Below are 21,580 nucleotides of genomic sequence, written 5' to 3' on the forward strand. Positions count from 1 at the left end.
TCGTTTTAGTCCCATCTGCTTCGTTATGACTTCAAAATTGGCACCTTTCTAAGTCCAGGACCAACAAGTCATTTTCAAGATCTTCTCTACCTATTCATTAGCTAATATTGAATACCTCTCCAGTTCTGTACGCCAAACCTAAGCTTCTGTTTTGTCATTTAAAACATAAGGTACTTGATCTTATACTGCTCTATCATTAAAGGCATACTCTTTTTTTCTTTTTCTTAATTAATTAATTTATTTAATTTATTTTTGGCTGTGTTGGGTCTTCGTTTCTGTGCGAGGGCTTTCTCTAGTTGCGGCTAGCGGGGGCCACTCTTCATCGCGGTGCGCGGGCCTCTCACTATCGCGGCCTCTCTTGTGGCGGAGCACAAGCTCCAGACGCGCAGGCTCAGTAGTTGTGGCTCACAGGCCTAGTCGCTTTGCGGCATGTGGGATCTTCCCAGACCAGGGCTTGAACCCATGTCCCCTGCATTGGCAGGCAGATTCTCAACCACTGCGCCACCAGGGAAGCCCCATAAAGGCATACTCTTTAAAGTCTTTATTGGTTTAAATATTAACATAGAAGTTTTTTAGTTATGTGTCTCTTAGGGTTAAAATGAAGATTCAGTTAATTTGAGGGGCCGTAAGGTTTTGGTCATTTTTTCTACTCTTAAATTGACTATACTGTATTTTATTCATTCCCTGAATCAAATTTTCACAATCTTAAAGATCTAAAGGCATTTTTAAAAATTTATTTCTTCTGCATACACAATTAGCCCTTTTGCTTTTAAAACATATCCAGCCAGGTCCTTAGTTTTTTCCCCCCAGAATATGAACTAAAACAGTAACTTGCATTTATACACTTTTTTCTTCAGAGATTATATATTTAGTTTTTAAAAATATGTTCTTAATATCCAGGATCCCCCTTTTTCCCTTTCCAGCTGTTAGTGAATTATCTCTTATTGCAAAGGTAGTCTTTTCCCTTAATTACATTTTCTTCTCCCTTCCCTAGGCCAATTCTCATGATTCTAGCACTTTTTTTTAAAGAGGCAAAACAAGTAAGGTGAAAATGATTACATAATGAGGTAGTAGATTTAGGTAAGCAAACGCAGGGGTCCTTATTTGCATTTGGTGCTTGGTCCACTTAAAAAGTAGTATTTTTTCTTTGTATTTTTCAAGAACCATATACTAGACTTATGAGAATAGTATTGCTTTTTTGGTTCTTTGTAGAAATCTGTTTCTGTAACAACCAATTTTAGGTAGGCTAATGATACTAACTTTTGTTTTTTTCAGAGTTTGAAATAAACTTGATTTTTAGAATGGTTTTAGATTCACAGAAAAATTGGAAAAATGGTACAGAGTTTCCGTATGCCCTGCCCCCAGTTTCTCTATTATTAACATCTTACATTAGCATGGTATACTTGCCATAATTAGTGAACCAATACTGATATGTTATTATTAACTAATGTCCTTAGTTTATTCAGATTTCTTAACCTTTGCCTAATGTCTTTTTCTGTTCCAGGATATACCACCTTACATTTAGTTTCTGGATCTTCTTAATCTCTTATTGCTGTAACAGTTTCTTAGATTTTCATTGTTTTTGATGACCTTGACAGTTTTGGTATTTTTTTCTTTTTTTATTGAGGTATAACTGACACACATTATTTTATTAGTTTCAGGTGTAGATATTAACTTTAAAATACCATATAACCCTGAGAAACAAAGAATAGCATGGGCAGAGCCTGGCCTTCACACTTGTTGATTTTCTGCCTAGAGTTTACTGGTTAATTTAGCACTTAATTGAAAATATAACTCTAGGAGGAAACTTTCTTTTCTCAAAATAGACAAAAGGCTAAATTCTGTATGTTCATTAAGTTTTGATTTTTTTTTTTTCAAAGTATGGGGAAACCTGAATTGGGAAGTTTGTCACGTGCCCAAAGAAATGTAAGGACAGAATAGACTGATCAGCACCACCTGTCCTCAACCCGGCTGCCCCCCCTCCCGCCCCCCCGCCAAGTGGATTAGACTGTTTTAGTTACTTTGTTGGGCTATTCACCAACAGCTGTTTGCTGAATATTTTTAAGTCTCTCTGTTCTTTTAGAAGAGAAGCCCGATTTATCTGGCCTGTGACACTGATGACTTGAGTTCTTGCTGTAGCCTTCTGCTCGATCTTTTCCATTTTGGAAAAACTCAATAAAAGCAAGTGTCACAGTTTTAGGATTGCAGTTAGCATTTGCTTCTGCATTTCATCTTTCTGAAGTTTGTACAGTGACTAAAACATTCTCATTTTTGGAAGTTCAGAAAAATGAGGGAAGCATAGATCAGAAAATTCTCATGCTGAGGAGTAAAAGTCCCTCTCTTGTCATTCCTTTTCCCATGTGTTCCAAACTGAGGCCGTATACAGTATAACTATAATGTGACTTTTTCAACAAATAGAGTGGCTATATCCATATCAGTTATTCCCTTGAAGTGGTCAACTTTGGAGGGCATACATTTATTTCGGTGAAAACTGCCTTTGCTAATGTGCTCAGAATTTTAATTTTGGATCACTGTTTTTCTTTTGGCACATTATTCTGACTGCTCTGTCACAGTAAATTTTCATCTTTGGCGGGTAAATTAAACTTTAAGAAATATTCACAAGTCACTCCGATCAAATTAGGGGAATAAAATGGCAGGATGAAATAGAATAATCTCGTTTTAGACACGTCTCAGAGGTGAAGTAATGGGACTGTTTATCTTGTATAACTATATACTGCCCCCTAAGGCTTTCCAAAAGAGGCATTCCAAAAAACATTTGAAAGGTGAGAACTTGGGTTGAATAAGAGCATGGTTTCCCAGGGTGAAAAGACGTCTGAGTACTCTGAAGGAGAAGATTAAAATGCTCGTCTTAGGTTGTTGAAACAATCTCAGTACTTGATATCAACCTTCAGTGCATCCGAATTTCCTGTAGAACCTAGATAGGTAGGTAGATAGATAGATAGAGAGATAGGTAGATAGATGCATCCCTAGGCCTCATACCATTCTTAACTGTATCAATCTTTGGAACTGGTGTCCAGGTAGATATATTTTTAAAAATTATACCAGAGATTTTCTGACAGCACCAAAAATTGAGGACCATTGCTTTACATTTCATATATATTTCATATACTCCCTGAGGTACAGAGTTGACTTTTTTGTACATACTATCCTTTGTAAGTAGGGGAACGTACTTGCCTCTGTAAAGAGGCATTTGTATTCTCTCACAGAAGCAAAAAGATGTTCTCATTTCCTTCAATCCAAAAGAGTTCTTTTCTACTGAGCTGCTGCTTCAAACCATCTGTACTTTTCCTACACACCATTTGTCACACTGTACAACTAACTACTTTTATCAGTCCCACTAGAATGGAAACTCCATAAAGGCAAGGACCATGTCTGTTTTGCCATCACTATGACCCAGCACAGTGGCTAGCACATAACAGGCACTCAAGAAGAAAGGATCAGAAATAAATATGCAAGGCTAATAGGCCATGATTTAACAAAAGTAGGCCTGAACCTGAACTTGCCTTAATGATTTTGAAGTACAGTGCTACATATAGCAACAAATGTTTATTAAGTTGTGCTTTAGAGCACTAAACAGTCAAGTGACTGAGACACAAATCCCAGTTCTCCCATTTGGTAGTATAGACCTTGAGGTTGTTACTAAAACTCTTCTGTTGCTTCATTTGTATTGAATAAGAAAAGGTGGTTAATCTGAAGGATCTCTGTAATTCTTTCTATCTCTGAAAATCCTGCGATTCTAAGTGCCTGGTATTATGCCAAGCATAATAGCTGACAGCAAAAGAAGCTTTCTTTTTTCTTTTTTTTTTTTAAATTTTTTATTTATTATTTATTTATTATTATTTTTTTATTTTTGGCTGTGTTGGGTCTTCGTTTCTGTGTGAGGGCTTTCTCCAGTTACGGCGAGTGGGGGCCACTCTTCATCGCGGTGCACGGGCCTCTCACTATCGCGGCCTCTCTTGTTGCGGAGCAGAGGCTCCAGACGCTCAGGCTCAGTAGTTGTGGCTCACGGGCCCAGTTGCTCCGTGGCATGTGGGATCTTCCCAGACCAGGGCTCGAACCCGTGTCCCCTGCATTGGCAGGCAGATTCTCAACCACTGCGCCACCAGGGAAGCCCAAAAGAAGCTTTCTTAAGGACTCATTGTAAGTTGTTTAAATGTATATTTCACCAACTAATAGATGACTTACTAAATTTCAAGTGAGTTCCTAAGTCTAGAACCCCTATGCCCAAGGACAAGAATAAACATAATAACGTTAAGTGTTTTCTGTAGGAATGGCATTCTCTGTGAAACCAGCCTTCCCTTATCTGGAAGAAGGGAATATTTTTGCAGCTGTGAAGTGTGCAACTTTTCCTACATGACAGTGTTTTGTTGTGCTGACTGGCTAGGAAAATGAAAAGTTAGGAGAGTGTGAAAAGAGAAAAAAATGAAAGGCTCTGGAATTTTTAACAGTTTTTAAATCCTCTTCACTTATCACCCAGCAATTGGAACAAGAGAAACGTGAACTAAGACGATTTGAGAACCAAGAAGGGGAGTGGGAAGGACGCGAGGCCGAGCTGGAGAATGATGTGAAAGAGCTTCAGGATGAGTTGGAGAGGCAGCAAGTTCATCTACGGGAAGTAGATGGAGAAAAAACACAGGCTGTCCAGGAATTATCAGAACAGAACCAGAGGTTATTGGCTCAATTCAGCAGGGTGAGTTACAAGTTAAGAGTTTATGGAATAAAATAATAAAAGTTGAAACAGCTTTTGTGTAATGTCAACCATTTATATGGTAAGAGTAGTTCTGATTTTTGTTGCCTTGGGTATTGATATCAACAAATGAAGTATTTTTCACCTGTAAGAATTTCAGCTGTGGTGAAATAGGCGTGAGGAGAAAAGACCATGCCTGTCATTAGCCAGCTGTGAGACTTTGGCAATCACTTAACTTGGGAGTTTTCTCATTTTTAAAATGTGTTTGCTTAATGATTTGATGTTCCTTATAGCGCTAAAAGTCTATGATTCTTTTACCTAGAGAAAATCTATTTCTGGTAAAGCTATGTTAATGCATTTAGTTCAGATGTTAAACAGTGCCATCTTTAAACTGATAAACTTGGGGAAAATTTCTAGAGCAAAAGATTTTCATTGACTTTACATTTGTGAATGTACATTTCATATTATTTAAATATGAAAGGAGGCATGTATCTGTGTTTAAAATTTGTTCTCTTTATTTCCACATTAAGTAAAAGTTCCTTTTTGTAACTTTATAAGGTGGTGTCATGGAAGTAATAATTAACCAAAGTCAAGACTGTAAAATCATTGCAAAGAAGGTATTTGAGGGGTGGATAGGTGGAAATCTAATTTAAATACAGAACAAACCTTTTAACAAATGCAGGAATGTTGTTAATAATGCCCTGGTCTCTAAACCCACCTACTTTTGAAAATTAAGAGCTGGATTTATTATTGTACCTCAGTCTTTCTCATGTGTTGAAAATGAGTTCAGTTACCAGAGGAAAAAAAGAACTTCTACTCTGATCTCATCCCTAAGCACTAACGTTCTCATGAGAGCACTGCCCTTGTCTGCATGGTTAGGTCTCTAGGGAAGGCTTAGCTAGAGCAGCATATGAGGTTACTTCACTAGTTTGTGTCATAGTTGCTTCCCATGGGCACCCTGAGACTGGTCAAAACCTTCATGCCTCACAAGGAAGTGCAAAGTAAATGCTACCACTAGGGAAAAGGAGAGGAAGAAGGAGAGGTACAGAGGAGAGGATGAACAAGGGGTCCTGGGGGAGATGGGGAAGGGGAGGGGGAACCTAATAATTTGGAAAATAGCTAGTTGCAGGAACTATCAGAATGTATGTGAAGGTGAGAATTCAGGTGGTAGGTGGAGCTAAAGATCTTGCCTGCAGGTTTCTCAGCTAGGGAATCAAATCACCATTTGATTGGCTGGAAAAGGAGGAGCTGGACAGTTCTTCAAGAAGTCATTACAGGGCCAACTCAGTAGCCTTTCTGACTCAGTTCTAAAACCTCTTTCATGGACTTCCCTGGCGGTCCAGTGGTTAAGACTCCGCACTTCCACTGCAGGGGGCACGGGTTTGCTCCCTGTTTGGGGAACTAAGGTCCTGGATGCCGTGTGGTTTGGCCAAAAAAATAAAGAATAAGACCTTTTTCAGCAACTGGGAAGGGCCTCTCTATTCTTGTAAGAGTTTATAGGTTTTTGAGTCTTCATTCATCATTCATGAAAGATTAACCAGATAGGCCTGGCCAGATTGATTTATTTGTTCAAAAACATTTATTTAATACTTACTCTGAACAAGTGTTTCTTATGGAGACATGAAAGGAATACAACAAAGCAGAACAATTTAAGAGGAAATTATTCCTGGGAGCTAAGTTCGTGTTACAAAATAATGTGAGCAGAAGCCAACTCAACTCTGCTTTCTGATCTGGTGAAACATAGGTGGCCGAGAGAGATAAAGGGAGAAAGCAAATATTAGCGTGACATAGAGAGAGCACTCTGATCTCTTTACCACTCTGTGATGGAAGTAGTGGTATTTATCCTTTATTTGACAGATGAGGAAACTGAGCATCAGAGGGTTTTTTTTATAGTTTTTAAAAAATATTTTTATTGCAGTATAGTTGACTTACAATGTTGTATTAGTTTCAGGTTTACAGAAAAGTGAATCAGATATATATATATATATATATATCCACACACACACACACACACACACACACACACACACACACATACATCCATTCTTTTCCAAATTTTTCTCCCATATAGGTTATTACAGAAAATTGAGTAGAGTTCCCTGTGCTATATAGTAGGTCCTTATTAGTTATCTATTTTATATATAGTAATGTGTATATGTTACTCCCAACCCAATCTCCTAATTTATCACTTACCCCCACATTTCCCCTTTGGTAATCCTAAATTTGATTTCGAGATCTGTGAGTCTGATTCTGTTTTGTAAGTAAGTTTATTTGTATCATTTTTCTAATCAGATTCCACATATAAGTGATATTTGTCTTTCTCTGTCTGACTTACTTCACTTAGTATCATAATCTCTAGGTCCATCCATGTAAACATCAGAAGTTTAGTGACATTGCCCAAGGCTTTGCACTGGTTACAGGTTAACCACTGGTTTCAAGAGTGGTTTTTGTATATTTTCAAGGACAGGTAGTCAGAAACAAAAACCTCACATGTATTTCCATCTCACTGGCTTGTTTTGTAGTTGATATTTGCTGGGAGTTATTGTTTTGGATGCCCTTTAATTTCAGAGTCACTGAGTAAAATGAGTCCAAAGGTTTGGGGTCTGCTTTTAGCAGTTTGTTATATCAGGGGTATGCTGCAAAGATTGAGAAGGATTTGTTGAGAGGCTCACTTCAGCTAGAAGAGAAAAGGGGCTTTTGGGCTTCCCTGGTGGCGCAGTGGTTGAGAATCTGCCTACTAATGCAGGGGACACGGGTTCGAGCCCTGGTCTGGGAAGATCCCACATGCCACGGAGCAACTAGGCCCGTGAGCCACAACTACTGAGCCTGCGCGTCTGGAGCCTGTGCTCCGCAACAAGAGAGGCTGTGATAGTGAGAGGCCCGTGCACTGCGATGAAGAGTGGCCCCTGCTTGCCGCAGCTAGAGAAAGCCCTCACACAGAAACGAAGACCCAACACAGCCATAAATAAATAAATAAATTAAAAAATAATAATAATAACAAATGTTCAAGTACAATTGGTGTCTTTTGAAAAAAAAAGGGGGGGGCTTTTGCATATAGGAGCTCTCTTCTGTGAAGACAGCATTTCCAGCTTTTTCCAGGTGGGTACTCTTGCTAATTAGTAGGTTAAACACATTAGGGTGGTAATTGCTTGTTCCTTCAGCATATGAGTGTTTTTATTGGTAGATTCATGTCTTGATTATTTGAGCCTGTTCTTAATTATTTACCCATAGAGAGCCATGCCTGATTCAGGAGTCTTCAGGTTGGTTCTGTTAGTTACAACTGTATCATGTTCTGATTATCTTTTGCAAAAGAGGAGAGCCTGAGGTTCTAGCATATTAGGTCTAAATTTGTTGGGGGCGGGGCGGTTTGCAAGGCCCAATATTCAGATGAATCACTGTGGGAGTAGATCTTCTTAATGCTGCTAGATTTGACTTAATACAATGGCAGTGGGCTTTTTTTTTTTTTCTTAATTGACATCTGGATTCCCTTGGTCCCTGTAGGCAGCTTAACATATTGCATTGGAGTGATGAAAACAGAGTTAAATGAGCTGCCCCTGCCTGGTGTGAGGTGAGACCTCTAAGTTTTGTACCTGCCAGGTGGATTGCAGGTGGTAATAAGGTTGGAGTTTACTGGCACAGAAAAAAAAAATTAGCTGCAAATTCTATACTCTTTTGTTACCTAAGCTGGCTGACCCATAGTTCTGGCCCCTGAATATTGTTGCCTTGAAAAATAAAGTATCTGTATTCAGTGAGTAAAGGTAGTCAGCAGAAAAGCCTGCAATGTTTTGACTCTGATAGCGTCTTCTTCATTGCTCTTCATTGGCGTCCAGGACAATGATCCAATGCTGTCATACAATTTTTAGAACTGAAAAAGAACTTCTAGTCTAGCTGGACTAGACTAGAAAATGTTGGTAAAATGTTTGCTTTTCACAGATTCTGCAAATTTGATTGTGTTTTAAAAACATTTGTCACGCTTTGAAGAACGATTACTAAAAAACATATCATGCGCTCTCTTGAGATGAATGCCACATTAAACAGGTGAAAGACCATTGGTGCCTCAGGTTGTGCTGCCAGCTTACATTGCTTTCTCCTTACCTAAATAGTATGATGCTGTTGTAACATGAGCTGCGTAAAAACTGGTAGCATTTGTAACTACTTCACTGGGTGAATTAAAAAATTTGTGTTCAATACTTTAAAATCAAAGCTAAATCCAGAAATACATCAATACTGAGTAAAGCTACTGCTATCATCGTTGTCCTCCAATTTCAAATTGTTTTTAGAAGGCCTAATTATTTTTAATGAGTTTATCAATCTTAATACAGTTAAACTTATAAGGTATTCAATATTAATAAAAGATAACCTGTATGTTTATTGAGGCTTCTTATAAGGTTATAAATGGAAAAGTATATGGGGTGGGAAAAACCCCACCTGACATAACTTGGAAAGCCATGGTTTAGATCAGTGGTTCTCAAACTATGGTCTGAGGAGCCGTAGGTCTCCAAGCAGTGCCTCAGAATAGTTACAAGGTAGTACAATTCAGTTATTTTCAGCAGATTCATAGAATTGTGCCACCATCACTGTGAACCAGTTTTAGAACATTTCCCTACCCCCGTCCCCCCACCCCGCCCCCGCCAACTGTTCCCTGATGACCTTTGCAGTCAGTTTTTACTCCCACCCCTACCCACACCCTCAGCCCCAGGGCAACACTGATCTGCTTTTGATCTGTATTGATTTACCTTTCCTGGATATTTCGTATAAATAGAATCAGACAACAGGTAGTTTTTTGTGTCTGGCTTCTTTAGCATAATGTTTGTGAGGTTCACTTACATCGTAGCACATATGAATAGTTCCTTTTTATTGCTGAATAGTATTCCCTTGTGTGCATATAGTGTATTGTGTTTATCCGTTCACCGGTTGATGGACATTTGGATTATTTCCAGTTTTTGACTATTATGAATAGTGCTGCTATGCACATGAACTTGATTCATGTACAAGTCTTTGTGTGGACATTTGTTTCATTTCTCTTGAGTGGAATTGCTATCTGGTATGTCTCTGTGTAACTTTTTAAGAAACTGCCAAACTGCTTTTCACATAACATTGTATCATTTTACATTTCCTCCAGCAATGTCTGAGAGTTCCAATTTCAACAAAAAGAGGACCCTTTTTTAATATTAAAAAAATACTATATACTCTCACATGATAATAGATGTCATTTTAGTATCTGCAGGTTAATAAAAAGAATAAAAATGACAGGGAATTAGTAATACTCCTGGAAGGATTTATATTCTGTAATCACAACAGCATTTAATGACTTGATGTATTTAGTCTACACGCAGTGCTTTCTGTGCACTTTTATAGCAATTCAGTGTCCCCCAAGGATCATGGTTGGGAGCTACTGGTCCAAATGACTTGTTTAGAAATAAATGTAAGCTATCTTTTTATCCATCTTCTGTAAAATAGAGACCTACCTCATAAAGTTGTTTAGAAACTAAAGCATTTGGCCCATACTAGGTGCTCAGTTAGTGACAGCTATTACTACTAGGGATTAGTGTGACTTAATAGAGTATAAACTTTGGAGCCATACAGGTGAAAATTCTAACTTTCCTGAACCAGGCTAAATTAATAACAGTCTCTTCTTTACTCAAACTGCCTTGGAACAGAGACTGTATGGATTCTTGGAAACACCTCTTTCTATACTTATTCCTTCCTGACTTCAAAATGCTGTTTGTATCTATCCATTTCATTTGGTTTCATCTTTCTGGGTTTGGAAGCTTCTCCTCCCCACCCTCAAATTATCAAAGCTGCTTAGCAAAAGTTGTTCCTGTATTCTAAAGCTGTAGTTCTCATCCCTGATTGCACATAAGAATCACCTGGGTAGCTTTTGCACTGAATACTGATTCCTGGGTCCCATCCCCAGAGATTCTCATTTAATTGCTCTGGGATGTGATCTGCACATCAGGATATTTCTTTAATAAAGCAGGTGATTATAATATGTGGCCAAGGATGAGAATTACTATTCTAATATGAAACCAGGATTTGTGACAGCTGTTCTTGCCAACTTGAGTATCAGCAGCCAGTGTTACAAATATCTTAATTCCTTCATCAGTAAAGGCGTTAAGCAAAATAGAGTCTCTGGGATAGCCTGTCAGAATGACACCAAGCCACTGGAGGAACCTCTCAGGTAAGCCTTTCTTCCACCTAAGTGGCACAGTCAGTGTCTGAAAGGAGGTTCTGTGGAATGAAAGCGAAAACTTTAAGCCATGTTGAAGTCAGGGCATGTTTCATCCATCATCACCCCTTGTAGGAGGCAATGTGGCATAGTGAGATGGATTCAGGTTTTGGCACTAGATGAATCTGGGTTTATTTTGGTTCTGTTGATTACTAGCTGTGTTGCTTGAGATTCAGAGTTTGCAACTGCACATTTTTCTCATGTGGAAAAAAATAAGGATTATTAAAAACACAACCAGAATCATACTATACACCTTACAGGGTTGTTAGCATTATGGACTATATAGTTCTTAGCATACTTCCTGGCTTAGTAAATAGCAGTTGTATTGTATATACTACTCCTACTCATGCTAAAGACTGTCATTGACTCGTTTGTATCTCCAGTGCCAGTCACAGTGCCCTAATGCTCAGAAGGCTGTAAAATTTGATGATATAGAAAACAGAAAATTTGATTTCTTTTTTTAAATCAGTTACTCATAGGAAAATAATTAACAGAGCTGTGGCATTATAAAATTAGTGCTCAGCAAGTAAGTGTTGCTACACATTATTTTAATGGCAATATCCCTTCATTTTTGTTTAATGAGATTCATGGTCAAAGTCATGCAGTGTCATACACCCCAGGGACAAAAATAGTAGCACCTCAGTATTTAGCAAGACATGCTTTAGTAGCTATAGCAAGTGTGATAAAAAACAAAAGAATGGGCACGAGGGACAGCTGTAAAGAATAGTCAGGCAAGAAGTCAACATCAGAAAAATCAAGAGTCAAAAACGTTAGGATAGATAGACAAGCCAGAATCAGAACATATAAGACAAGTGCAGTTCATCATGTATTTTTTTCCCTAGCTTTGTCTGCAGAGGGCCTAGAAGCAATGACATACTAATAGTAATAAGTACCCCTAATGCACAGATTTTACTTCCTAAATATCACTCCCAACTAAAAGGAACCAGGACTCCTAGGAGAAATGACTAATTCTAAGTCTAGAGTAGGAACTTAACAGGCTGAGCCTGAGACATCATCTTGTGCTAGAAGCAAGAAATTCAAATAAAACCACAAAAAACCCTGAGTTGCCAAAGCAATCTTGAGAAAAAAGAACAAAGCTGGAGGTATCACCCTCCAAGACTTCAGACTATACTACAAAGCTACAGTAATCAAAACAGCATGGTACTGGAACAAAAACAGATGCATAGATCAATGGTACAGAACAGAGAGCCTAGGAATAAACCCAGGCACCAATGGTCAATTAATCTACAACAAAGGAGGCAAGAATATACAATGGGAGAAAGTTTCTTCAATAAGTGGTGCTGGGGACTTCCCTGGTGGCACAGTGGTTAAGAATCCACCTGCCAACGCAGGGGACACGGGTTCAATCCCTGGTCCGGGAAGATCCCATATGCCGCGGAGCAACTAAGCCTGTGCACCACAACTACTGAGCCTGTGCTCTAGAGCCTGCAAGCCACAACTACTGAGCCCTCATGCCACAACTACTGAAGCCCAAGTGCCTAGAGCCTGTGCTCTGCAACAAGAGAAGCCACCGCAATGAGAAGCACGCCCACCGCAACGAAGAGTAGCCCCCGCTGGCCGCAACTAGAGAAAGCCCACGTGCAGCAACAAAGACCCAATGCAGCCAAAAATAAATAAATAAAATAAATAAATTTAAAAATAAATAAGTGGTGTTGGGAAAACTGGACAGCTATGTGTAAAACAGAGAGATTAGAACATTTTCTCACACCATATACAAAAACAAACCCCAAATAGATAAAGACCTAAATGTAAGACCTAGAGCCATAAAATTCCTAGAAGAGAACATAGGCAAAACATTCTTTGACATAAATTGTGACAGTATATTTTAGGATCTGTCTCATAAGGCAAAAGAAACAAAAGCAAAAATAAACAAAGGGACCTAATTAAACTTAAAAGCTTCTGCACAGCAAAGGAAACCACTGACAAAATGAAAAGACAAACTCCTGAACAGGAGAAAATATTTGCAGATGATATTGGGAACTTCTGCTTCCAGCCAAGCTAGAGTAACAGAGGCCAGATTACGTTCCTACGTAAAAAAACAGAGAGACTATATGAAACAATAGTTTTCAAGACACCGGGCATCAAGCAATGAAGGACAGTGATCCCTGAGGGATGGCAAACAAAAGAGGTGAGCCCTGCAATTGACCCATTTTGCCTTGAGTTTCCAGGCTCTGGCATCAGGAGTAGGAAGTGAAGCAGAGCCCAGTAGACTCCCTGAGTTGACATGGAGCTGTGAGTCTAGGGAGAACAGTGCAACTGCAGTTCATGGGACAAAGTATCAGAAAGAAGAGATACATGGAGAGAACCGCAGAGATCTACAGAAGTTCTCCCTTGAATAATCAGCAGAGACTGACCAGCACAAGCATGTGAGCAAACTAGTCAAGACTGGGAATTTGAAGAAATTAGAAGCAATGATGTCCAGTGCTCACACAGTGATAGGAACAGGCACTGTTACTACCAGTCAGACAGGAAAATTTCATGCTTCATTAGGCACTGGGTGGATTACTCAGGAAGGTCTTGCTTTCATAGTAGAAAATAATTAGCTTTAGACTGAGCACTGCCCTGGACCTGCCTGACAAATCTTAAAAGCAAGATTCAGGGCTTCCCTGGTGGCGCAGTGGTTGAGAATCTGCCTGCTAATGCAGGGGACACGGGTTCGAGCCCTGGTCTGGGAAGATCCCACATGCCGCGGAGCAACTAGGCCCGTGAGCCACAACTACTGAGCCTGCGCGTCTGGAGCCTGTGCTCCGCAACAAGAGAGGCCACGATAGTGAGAGGCCCGCGCACCGCGATGAAGAGTGGCCCCCGCTTGCCGCAACTAGAGAAAGCCCTAGCACAGAAACGAAGACCCAACATAACAATCAATCAATCAATAAAATTAAAAAAAATCTTTTTTTTTTTTTAAAAAAAGCAAGATTCAAAAGGATCAAACCATGTCCAAGTAACTTAACTATTTCCCAGAACAAAGCTCAAAAAGAGTTACGGGGGGAAAAAACAGTTTTAGGAATTCAAATATATCCAACACCTTATAAGGTAAAATTTACAATGTCTGGCATCCAATCAAAGATTATCAGGATACAAAGAGACAAGAAAACATGATCCACAAGCAGAAAAATCAATCCATTGAAACTGACCCAAAGTTGACACACACTAGAATTAGCAGAGAAGGGCATTAAGGGAGTGATTATAACTTGTATTCTGTATGTTCAGAAGTTACATAGAGACTTGGAATATATAAAATAGATTCAAATAGAGCTTCTGGAAATGAAAACTACAATGTCTGAGATGAAAAATACACTGGCAGGATTAATTGCTGATTAGACATCGCAGGGGAAAAGATTAGGGAATTTGAAAACAGTAGTAGAAATTATCCACATTGAAACACGAAAAGAGCATCAGTTAGCTGTAGGACAACTTCAAGTGGCCTAATACATGTGTAATTGGATTACCAAAAGAGAGGGGAGTGTGGAAAAAAGTATTTGAAGAAGTAATGGCTGAAAATTATCCAAACTTGCTGGAAAGTATAAACCCACAGATCTGAGAAACTTAAGTCTTTCTTCTTCTTCTTCTTTTTTTTCTTTATACAGCAGGTTCTTATTAGTCATCAGTTTTATACACATCAGTGTATACATGTCAATCCCAATCGCCCAATTCATCACACCACCACCCCCAGCCCCCCGTGGCTTTCCCTCCTTGGTGTCCATACGTTTGTTCTCTACATCTGTGTCTCAATTTCTGCCCTGCAAACCGGTTCATCTGTACCATTTTTCTAGGTTCCACATATATGCTTTAATACACGATATTTGTTTTGCTGTTTCTGACTTACTTCACTCTGTATGACAGTCTCTAGGTCCATCCACGTCTCTACAAATGACCCAGTTTCATTCACTTTTATGGCTGAGTAATATTCCATTGTATATATGTACCACATCTTCTTTATCCATTCATCTGTCGATGGGTATTTAGGTTGCTTCCATGACCTGGCTATTGTAAATAGTGCTGCAGTGAACATTGGGGTGCATGTGTCTTTTTGAATTGTGGTTTTCTCAGGGTATATGCCCAGTAGTGGGATTGCTGGATCATATGGTAATTCTATTTTTAGTTTTCTAAGGAACCTCCATACTGTTCTGCATAGTGGCTCTATCAGTTTACATTGCCACCAACAGTGCAAGAGTGTTCCCTTTTCTCCACACCCTCTCCAGCATTTGTTGTTTGTAGATTTTCTGATGAAGCCCATTCTAACTGGTGTGAGGTGATACCTCATTGTAGTTTTGATTTGCATATCTCTAATAATTAGCCATGTTGAGCAGCTTTTCATGTGCTTCTTGGCCATCTGTATGTCTTCTTTGGAGAAATGTCTATTTAGGTCTTCTGCCCATTTTTGGATTGGGTTATTTTTTTTTTAATATCGAGCTGCATAAGCTGTTTATATATTTTGGAGATGAATCCTTTGTCCATTGATTCATTTGCAAATATTTTCTCCCATTCTGAGGGTTGTCTTTTCGTCCTGTTTATGGTTTCCTTTGCTGTGCAAAAGCTTTTAAGTTTCATTAGGTCCCATTTGTTTATTTTTGTTTTTATTTCCATTACTCTAGGAGGTGGATCAAAAAAGATCTTGCTGTGATTTATGTCAAAGAGAGTTCTTCCTATGTTCTCCTCTAAGAGTTTTATAGTGTCCAGTCTTACATTTAGGTCTCGAATCCATTTTGAGTTTATTTTTGTGTATGGTGTTAGGGAGTGTTCTAATTTCATTCTTTTACATGTAGCTGTCCAGTTTTCCCAGCACCACTTATTGAAGACACTGTCTTTTCTCCATTGTATATCCTTGCCTCCTTTGTCATAGATTAGTTGACCATAGGTGCGTGGGTTTATCTCTGGGCTTTCTATCTTGTTCCATTGATCTATGTTTCTGTTTTTGTGCCAGTACCATATTGTCTTGATTACTGTAGCTTTGTAATATAGTCTGAAGGCAGGGAGTCTGATTCCTCCAGCTCCGTTTTTTTCCCTCAAGACTGCTTTGCTATTCGTGGTCTTTTGTGTCTCCATACAAATATTAAGATTTTTTTGTTCTAGTTCTGTAAAAAATGCCATTGGTAATTTGATAGGGATTGCATTGAATCTGTAGATTGCTTTGGGTAGTGTAGTCATTTTCACAATATTGATTCTTCCAATCCAAGAACATGGTATATCTCTCCATCTGTTGGTATCATCTTTAATTTCTTTCATCAGTGTCTTACAGTTTTCTGCATACAGGTCTTTTGTCTCCCTAGGTAGGTTTATTCCTAGGTATTTTATTCTTTTTGTTGCAATGGTAAATGGGAGTGTTTCCTTAATTTCTCTTTCAGATTTTTCATCGTTAGTGTGTAGGAATGCAAGAGATTTCTGTGCATTAATTTTGTATCCTGCAACTTTACCAAATTCATTGATTAGCTCTAGTAGTTTTCTGGTGGCATCTTTAGGATTCTCTATGTATAGTATCATGTCATCTGCAAACAGTGACAGTTTTACTTCTTCTTTTCCAATTTGTGCTCCTTTTATTTCTTTTTCTTCTCTGATTGCCACTGCTAGGACTTCCAAAACTATGTTGAATAATAGCGGTGAGAGTGGACATCCTTGTCTTGTTCCTGATCTTGGAGGAAATGCTTTCAGTTTTTCACCATTGAGAATGATGTTTGCTCTGGGTTTGTCATATATGGCCTTTATTATGTTGAGGTAGGTTCCCTCTATGCCCACTTTCTGGAGAGTTTTTATCATAAATGGGTGTTGAATTTTGTCAAAAGCTTTTCCTGCATCTATTGAGATGATCATATGGTTTTTCTTCTTCAATTTGTTAATACGGTGTATCACATTGATTGATTTGCGTATACTGAAGAATCCTTGCATCCCTGGGATAAATCCCACTTGATCATGGTGTATGATCCTTTTAATGTGTTGTTGGATTCTGTTTGCTAGTATTTTGTTGAGGATTTTTGTATCTATATTCATCAGTGATATTGGTCTGTAATTTTCTTTTTTTGTAGTATCTTTGTCTGGTTTTGGTATCAGGGTGATGGTGGCCTCATAGAATGAGTTTGGGAGTGTTCCTTCCTCTGCAATTTTTTGGAAGAGTTTGAGAAGGATGGGTGTTAGCTCTTCTCTAAATGTTTGATAGAATTCATCTGTGAAGCCATCTGGTCCTGGACTTTTGTTTGTTGGAAGATTTTTTTTTAAATAAATTTATTTATTTAATTTATTTATTAATGGCTGCACTGGGTCTTCGTTGTGGTGTGTGGGCTTTGTGCGTGGGCTTCTCTTGTTGCAGAACACAGGCTCTAGGCACGCAGGCTTCAGTAGTTGTTGCACACGGGCTCAGTAGTTGTGGCTCGCAGGCTCTAGAGCGCAGGCTCAGTAGTCATGGTGCACGGGCTTAGTTGCTCCGCGGCATGTGGGATCTTCGTGGACCAGGGCTCGAACCCATGTCCCCTGCATTGGCAGGTGGATTCTTAACCACTGTGCCACCAGGGAAGCCCCTGTTGGAAGATTTTTAATCACAGTTTCAATTTCATTACTTGTGATTGGTCTGTTCATATTTTCTATTTCTTCCTGGTTCAGTCTTGGCAGGTTATACCTTTCCAAGAATTTGTCCATTTCTTCCAGAATTCGTCCATTTCTTTCTTTTATTGGCATAGAGTTGCTTGTAGTAATCTCCTAGGATGCTTTGTATTTCTGCGGTGTCTGTTGTAACTTCTTCTTTTTCATTTCTAATTTTATTGATTTGAGTCCTCTCTCTCTTTTTCTTGATGAGTCTGGCTAATGGTTTATCAATTTTGTTTATCTTCTCAAATAACCAGCTTTTAGTTTTATTGATCTTTGCTATTTTCTTTTTTTCTATTTCATTTATTTCAGCTCTGATCTTTATGATTTCTTTCCTTCTGCTAACTTTGGGTTTTGTTTCTTCTTCTTTCTCTAGTGCCTTTAGGTGTAAGGTTAGATTATTTATTTGAGATTTTTCTTGTTTCTTGAGATAGGCTTGTATAGCTATAAACTTCCCTCTTAGAACTGCTTTTGCTGCATCCCATAGGTTTTGGATCGTCGTGTTTTCATTGTCATTTGTCTCTAGTAGTTTTTGATTTCCTCTTTGATTTCTTCAGTGATCTCTTGGTTATTTAGTAACGTAGTGTTTAGCCTCCATGTGTTTGTATTTTACGTTTTTTCCCTGTAATTCATTTCTAATCTCATAGCGTTGTGGTCAGAAAAGATGCTTGATATGATTTCAATTTTCTTAAATTTACTGAGGCTTGATTTGTGACCCAAGATGTGATCTATCCTGGGGAATGTTCTGTGCGCACTTGAGAAGAAAGTGTAATCTGCTGTTCTTGGATGGAATGTCCTATAAATATCAATTAAATCTATCTGATCTATTGTGTCATTTAAAGCTTCTGTTTCCTTATTTATTTTCATTTTGGATGATCTGTCCATTGGTGTAAGTGAGGTGTTAAAGTCCCCTACTATTATTGTGTTACTGTTGATTTCCTCTTTTATAGCTGTTAGCAGTTGCCTTATGTATTGAGGTGCTCCTATGTTGGGTGCATATATATTTATAATTGTTATATCTTCTTCTTGGATTGATCCCTTCATCATTATGTAGTGTTCTTCCTTGTCTCTTGTAACATTCTTTATTTTAAAGTCTATTTTATCTGATATGAGCATTTCTACTCCAGCTTTCTTTTGATTTCCATTTGCATGGAATATCTTTTTCCATCCCCTCACTTTCAGTCTGTATGTGTCCCTAGGTCTGAAGTGGGTCTTTTGTAGACAGCATATATATGGGTCTTGTTTTTGTATCCATTCAGCAAGCCTGTGTCTTTTGGTTGGAGCATTTAATCCATTCACGTTTAAGGTAATTATCGATATGTATGTTCCTGTGACCATTTTCTTAATTGTTTTGGGTTTGTTTTTGTAGGTCCTTTTCTTCTCTTGTGTTTCCCACTTAGAGAAGTTCCTTTCGCATTTGTTGTAGAGCTGGTTTGGTGGTGCTGAATTCTCTTAGCTTTTGCTTGTCTGTAAAGCTTTTGATTTCTCCATCGAATCTGAATGAGATCCTTGCCGGGTAGAGTAATCTTGGTTGTAGGTTCTTCCCTTTCATCACTTTAAATATATTGTGTCACTCCCTTCTGGCTTGTAGAGTTTCTGCTGAGAAATCAGCTGTTAACCTTATGGGAGTTCCCTTGTATGTTATTTGTCGTTTTTCCCTTGCTGCTTTCAATAATTTTTCTTTGTCTTTAATTTTTGCCAATTTGATTACTGTGTGTCTCGGCGTGTTTCTCCTTGGGTTTATCCTGTATGGGACTCGCTGTGCTTCCTGGACTTGGGTGGCTATTTCCTTTCCCATGTTAGGGAAGTTTTTGACTATAATCTCTTCAGATATTTTCTCGGGTCCTTTCTCTCTCTCCTCCTTCTGGAACCCCTATACTGTGAATGTTGTTGTGTTTAATGTTGTCCCAGAGGTTTCTTAGGCTGTCTTCATTTCTTTTCATTTTTTTTCTTTATTCTGTTCTGCAGCAGTGAATTCCACCATTCTGTCTTCCAGGTCACTTATCTGTTCTTCTGCCTCAGTTATTCTGCTATTAATTCCTTCTAGTGTAGTTTTCATTTCAGTTATTGTATTGTTCATCTCTGTTTGTTCTTTAATTCTTCTAGGTCTTTGTTAAACATTTCTTGCATCTTCTCGATCTTTGCCTCCATTCTTTTTCCGAGGTCCTGGATCATCTTCACTATCATTATTCTGAATTCTTTTTCTGGAAGGTTGCCTATCTCCACTTCATTTAGTTGTTTTTCTGGGGTTTTATCTTGTTCCTTCACCTGGTACATAGTCCTCTGCCTTTTCACTTTGTCTATCTTTCTGTGAATGTGGTTTTCGTTCCACAGGCTGCAGGATGATAGTTCTTCTTGCTTCTGCTGTCTGCCCTCTGGTGGATGAGGCTATCTAAGAGGCTTGTGCAGGTTTCCTGATGGGAGGGACTGGTGGTGGGTAGAGCTGGGTGTTGCTCTGGTGGGCAGAGCTCAGTAAAACTTTAATCTACTTGACTACTGATGGGTGGGGCTGGGTTCCCTCCCTGTTGGTTGTTTGGCCTGAGGCAACCCAACACTGGAGCCTACCTGGGCTCTTTGGTGGGGCTAATGGCCGACTCTGGGAGGGCTCACGCCAAGGAGTACTTCCCAGAACTTCTGCTGCCAGTGCCTTCATCCCCATGGTGAGCCACAGCCACTCCCCGCCTCTGCAGGAGACCCTCCAACCCTAGCAGGTAGGTCTGGTACAGTCTCCCCTGGGGTCACTGCTCCTTCCCCTGGGTCCCGATGCGCACACTACTTTGTGTGTGTCCTCCAAGAGTGGAGTCTCTGTTCCCCCCAGTCCTGTCGAAGTCCTGCAATCAAATCCCACTAGCCTTCAAAGTCTGATTCTCTAGGAATTCCTCCTCCCATTGCTGGACCCCCAGGTAGGGAAGCCTGACGTGGGGCTCAGAACCTTCACTCCAGTGGGTGGACTTCTGTGGTATAAGTGTTCTCCAGTCTGTGAGTCACCCACCCAGCAGTTATGGGATTTGATTTTGCTGTGATTGCGCCCCTCCTACCGTCTCATTGTGGCTTCTCCTTTGTCTTTGGATGTGGGGTATCTTTTTTGGTGAGTTCCAGTGTCTTCCTGTCAATGGTTGTCCAGCAGCTAGTTGCGATTCTGGTGTTCTCACAAGAGGGAGTGAGAGGACGTCCTTCTACTCCACCATCTTTGTTCAGGTTCCAAGTCTTTCTTCTTTAAAGTGAACATGACATTAAGCTTTCTCTAGGACGGGGCACTGGTGCTAGTGGGACGTTGTAGGAGAAAGAAGCTCTCTTGCTGTTTCTGGTGCGGGTTGGGGGTCGGAGGTGTGGGTGTGAGGACATCTGGTGGAGCCTTCCACAGCATGGTCTTTTTGCAGTGTTTGCACCCTTGTCCTTCTTCAGCTCTTTGCACATGTAAACTAGAACCTCCATGTGATGCTGTGCTCTGAAATCTTCCTGCCCCCACCAACACTCAGACTCCCTACTGCAGGTCATTGGTTGCTAATTATATCCTCCCCACCTGCACTTCACAGAGTAGCTTATTATTTGCCTGAGAACTCCAGACCACCTCTGGCCTGGCCAAACTAGCAAACTTCCCTGCTCTCCAGTGCCAATACCATACTATTTTGATTACTATAGCTTTGTAGTAGAGTTTGAAATCAGGGAGTGTACTGCCTCCAGCTTTGTTCTTTATCAAGATTGCTGTGGCATTTTGGGTTCTTTTGTGGTTCTATACAAATTTTAGGATTGTTCGTTCTGCTTCTGTGAAAAATGCCATTGGAATTTTGATAGGGATTGCATTGAATATGTAGATTGCTTTGAGTAGTATGGACATTTAAACAGTATAATTCTTCCAATCCACGATTATGAAATATCTTTCTGTTTATTTGTGTCTTCTTCAGTTTCTTTCATTAATATCTTATAGTTTTCAATGTACAGGTTTTTCACCTCCTTGGTTAAATTTATTCCTAGCTATTTTAGTCTTTTTTATGTAATCGTAAATGGGATTGTTTGTTAAATTTCTCTTTCTGATAATTCATTATTAG

At 39.3% G+C, this 21,580-nt stretch overlaps 1 protein-coding gene across 1 annotated transcript in view; it reads left to right on the top strand.

The window, feature by feature from the left end:
• The window catches only part of LOC103009171 (BICD family-like cargo adapter 1), a 58,269-nt gene that overhangs the window by 3,673 nt on the left and 33,016 nt on the right, over window positions 1-21,580 (top strand). The window contains exon 3 of the mRNA XM_057526213.1: window positions 4,499-4,711. Within this exon, the coding sequence (XP_057382196.1) occupies window positions 4,499-4,711 (213 nt within the window). The remainder of the gene's footprint in view (window positions 1-4,498; window positions 4,712-21,580) is intronic.

This window comes from Balaenoptera acutorostrata, chromosome 13, assembly GCF_949987535.1.
Source record: "Balaenoptera acutorostrata chromosome 13, mBalAcu1.1, whole genome shotgun sequence".
Taxonomy (NCBI): domain Eukaryota; kingdom Metazoa; phylum Chordata; class Mammalia; order Artiodactyla; family Balaenopteridae; genus Balaenoptera; species Balaenoptera acutorostrata.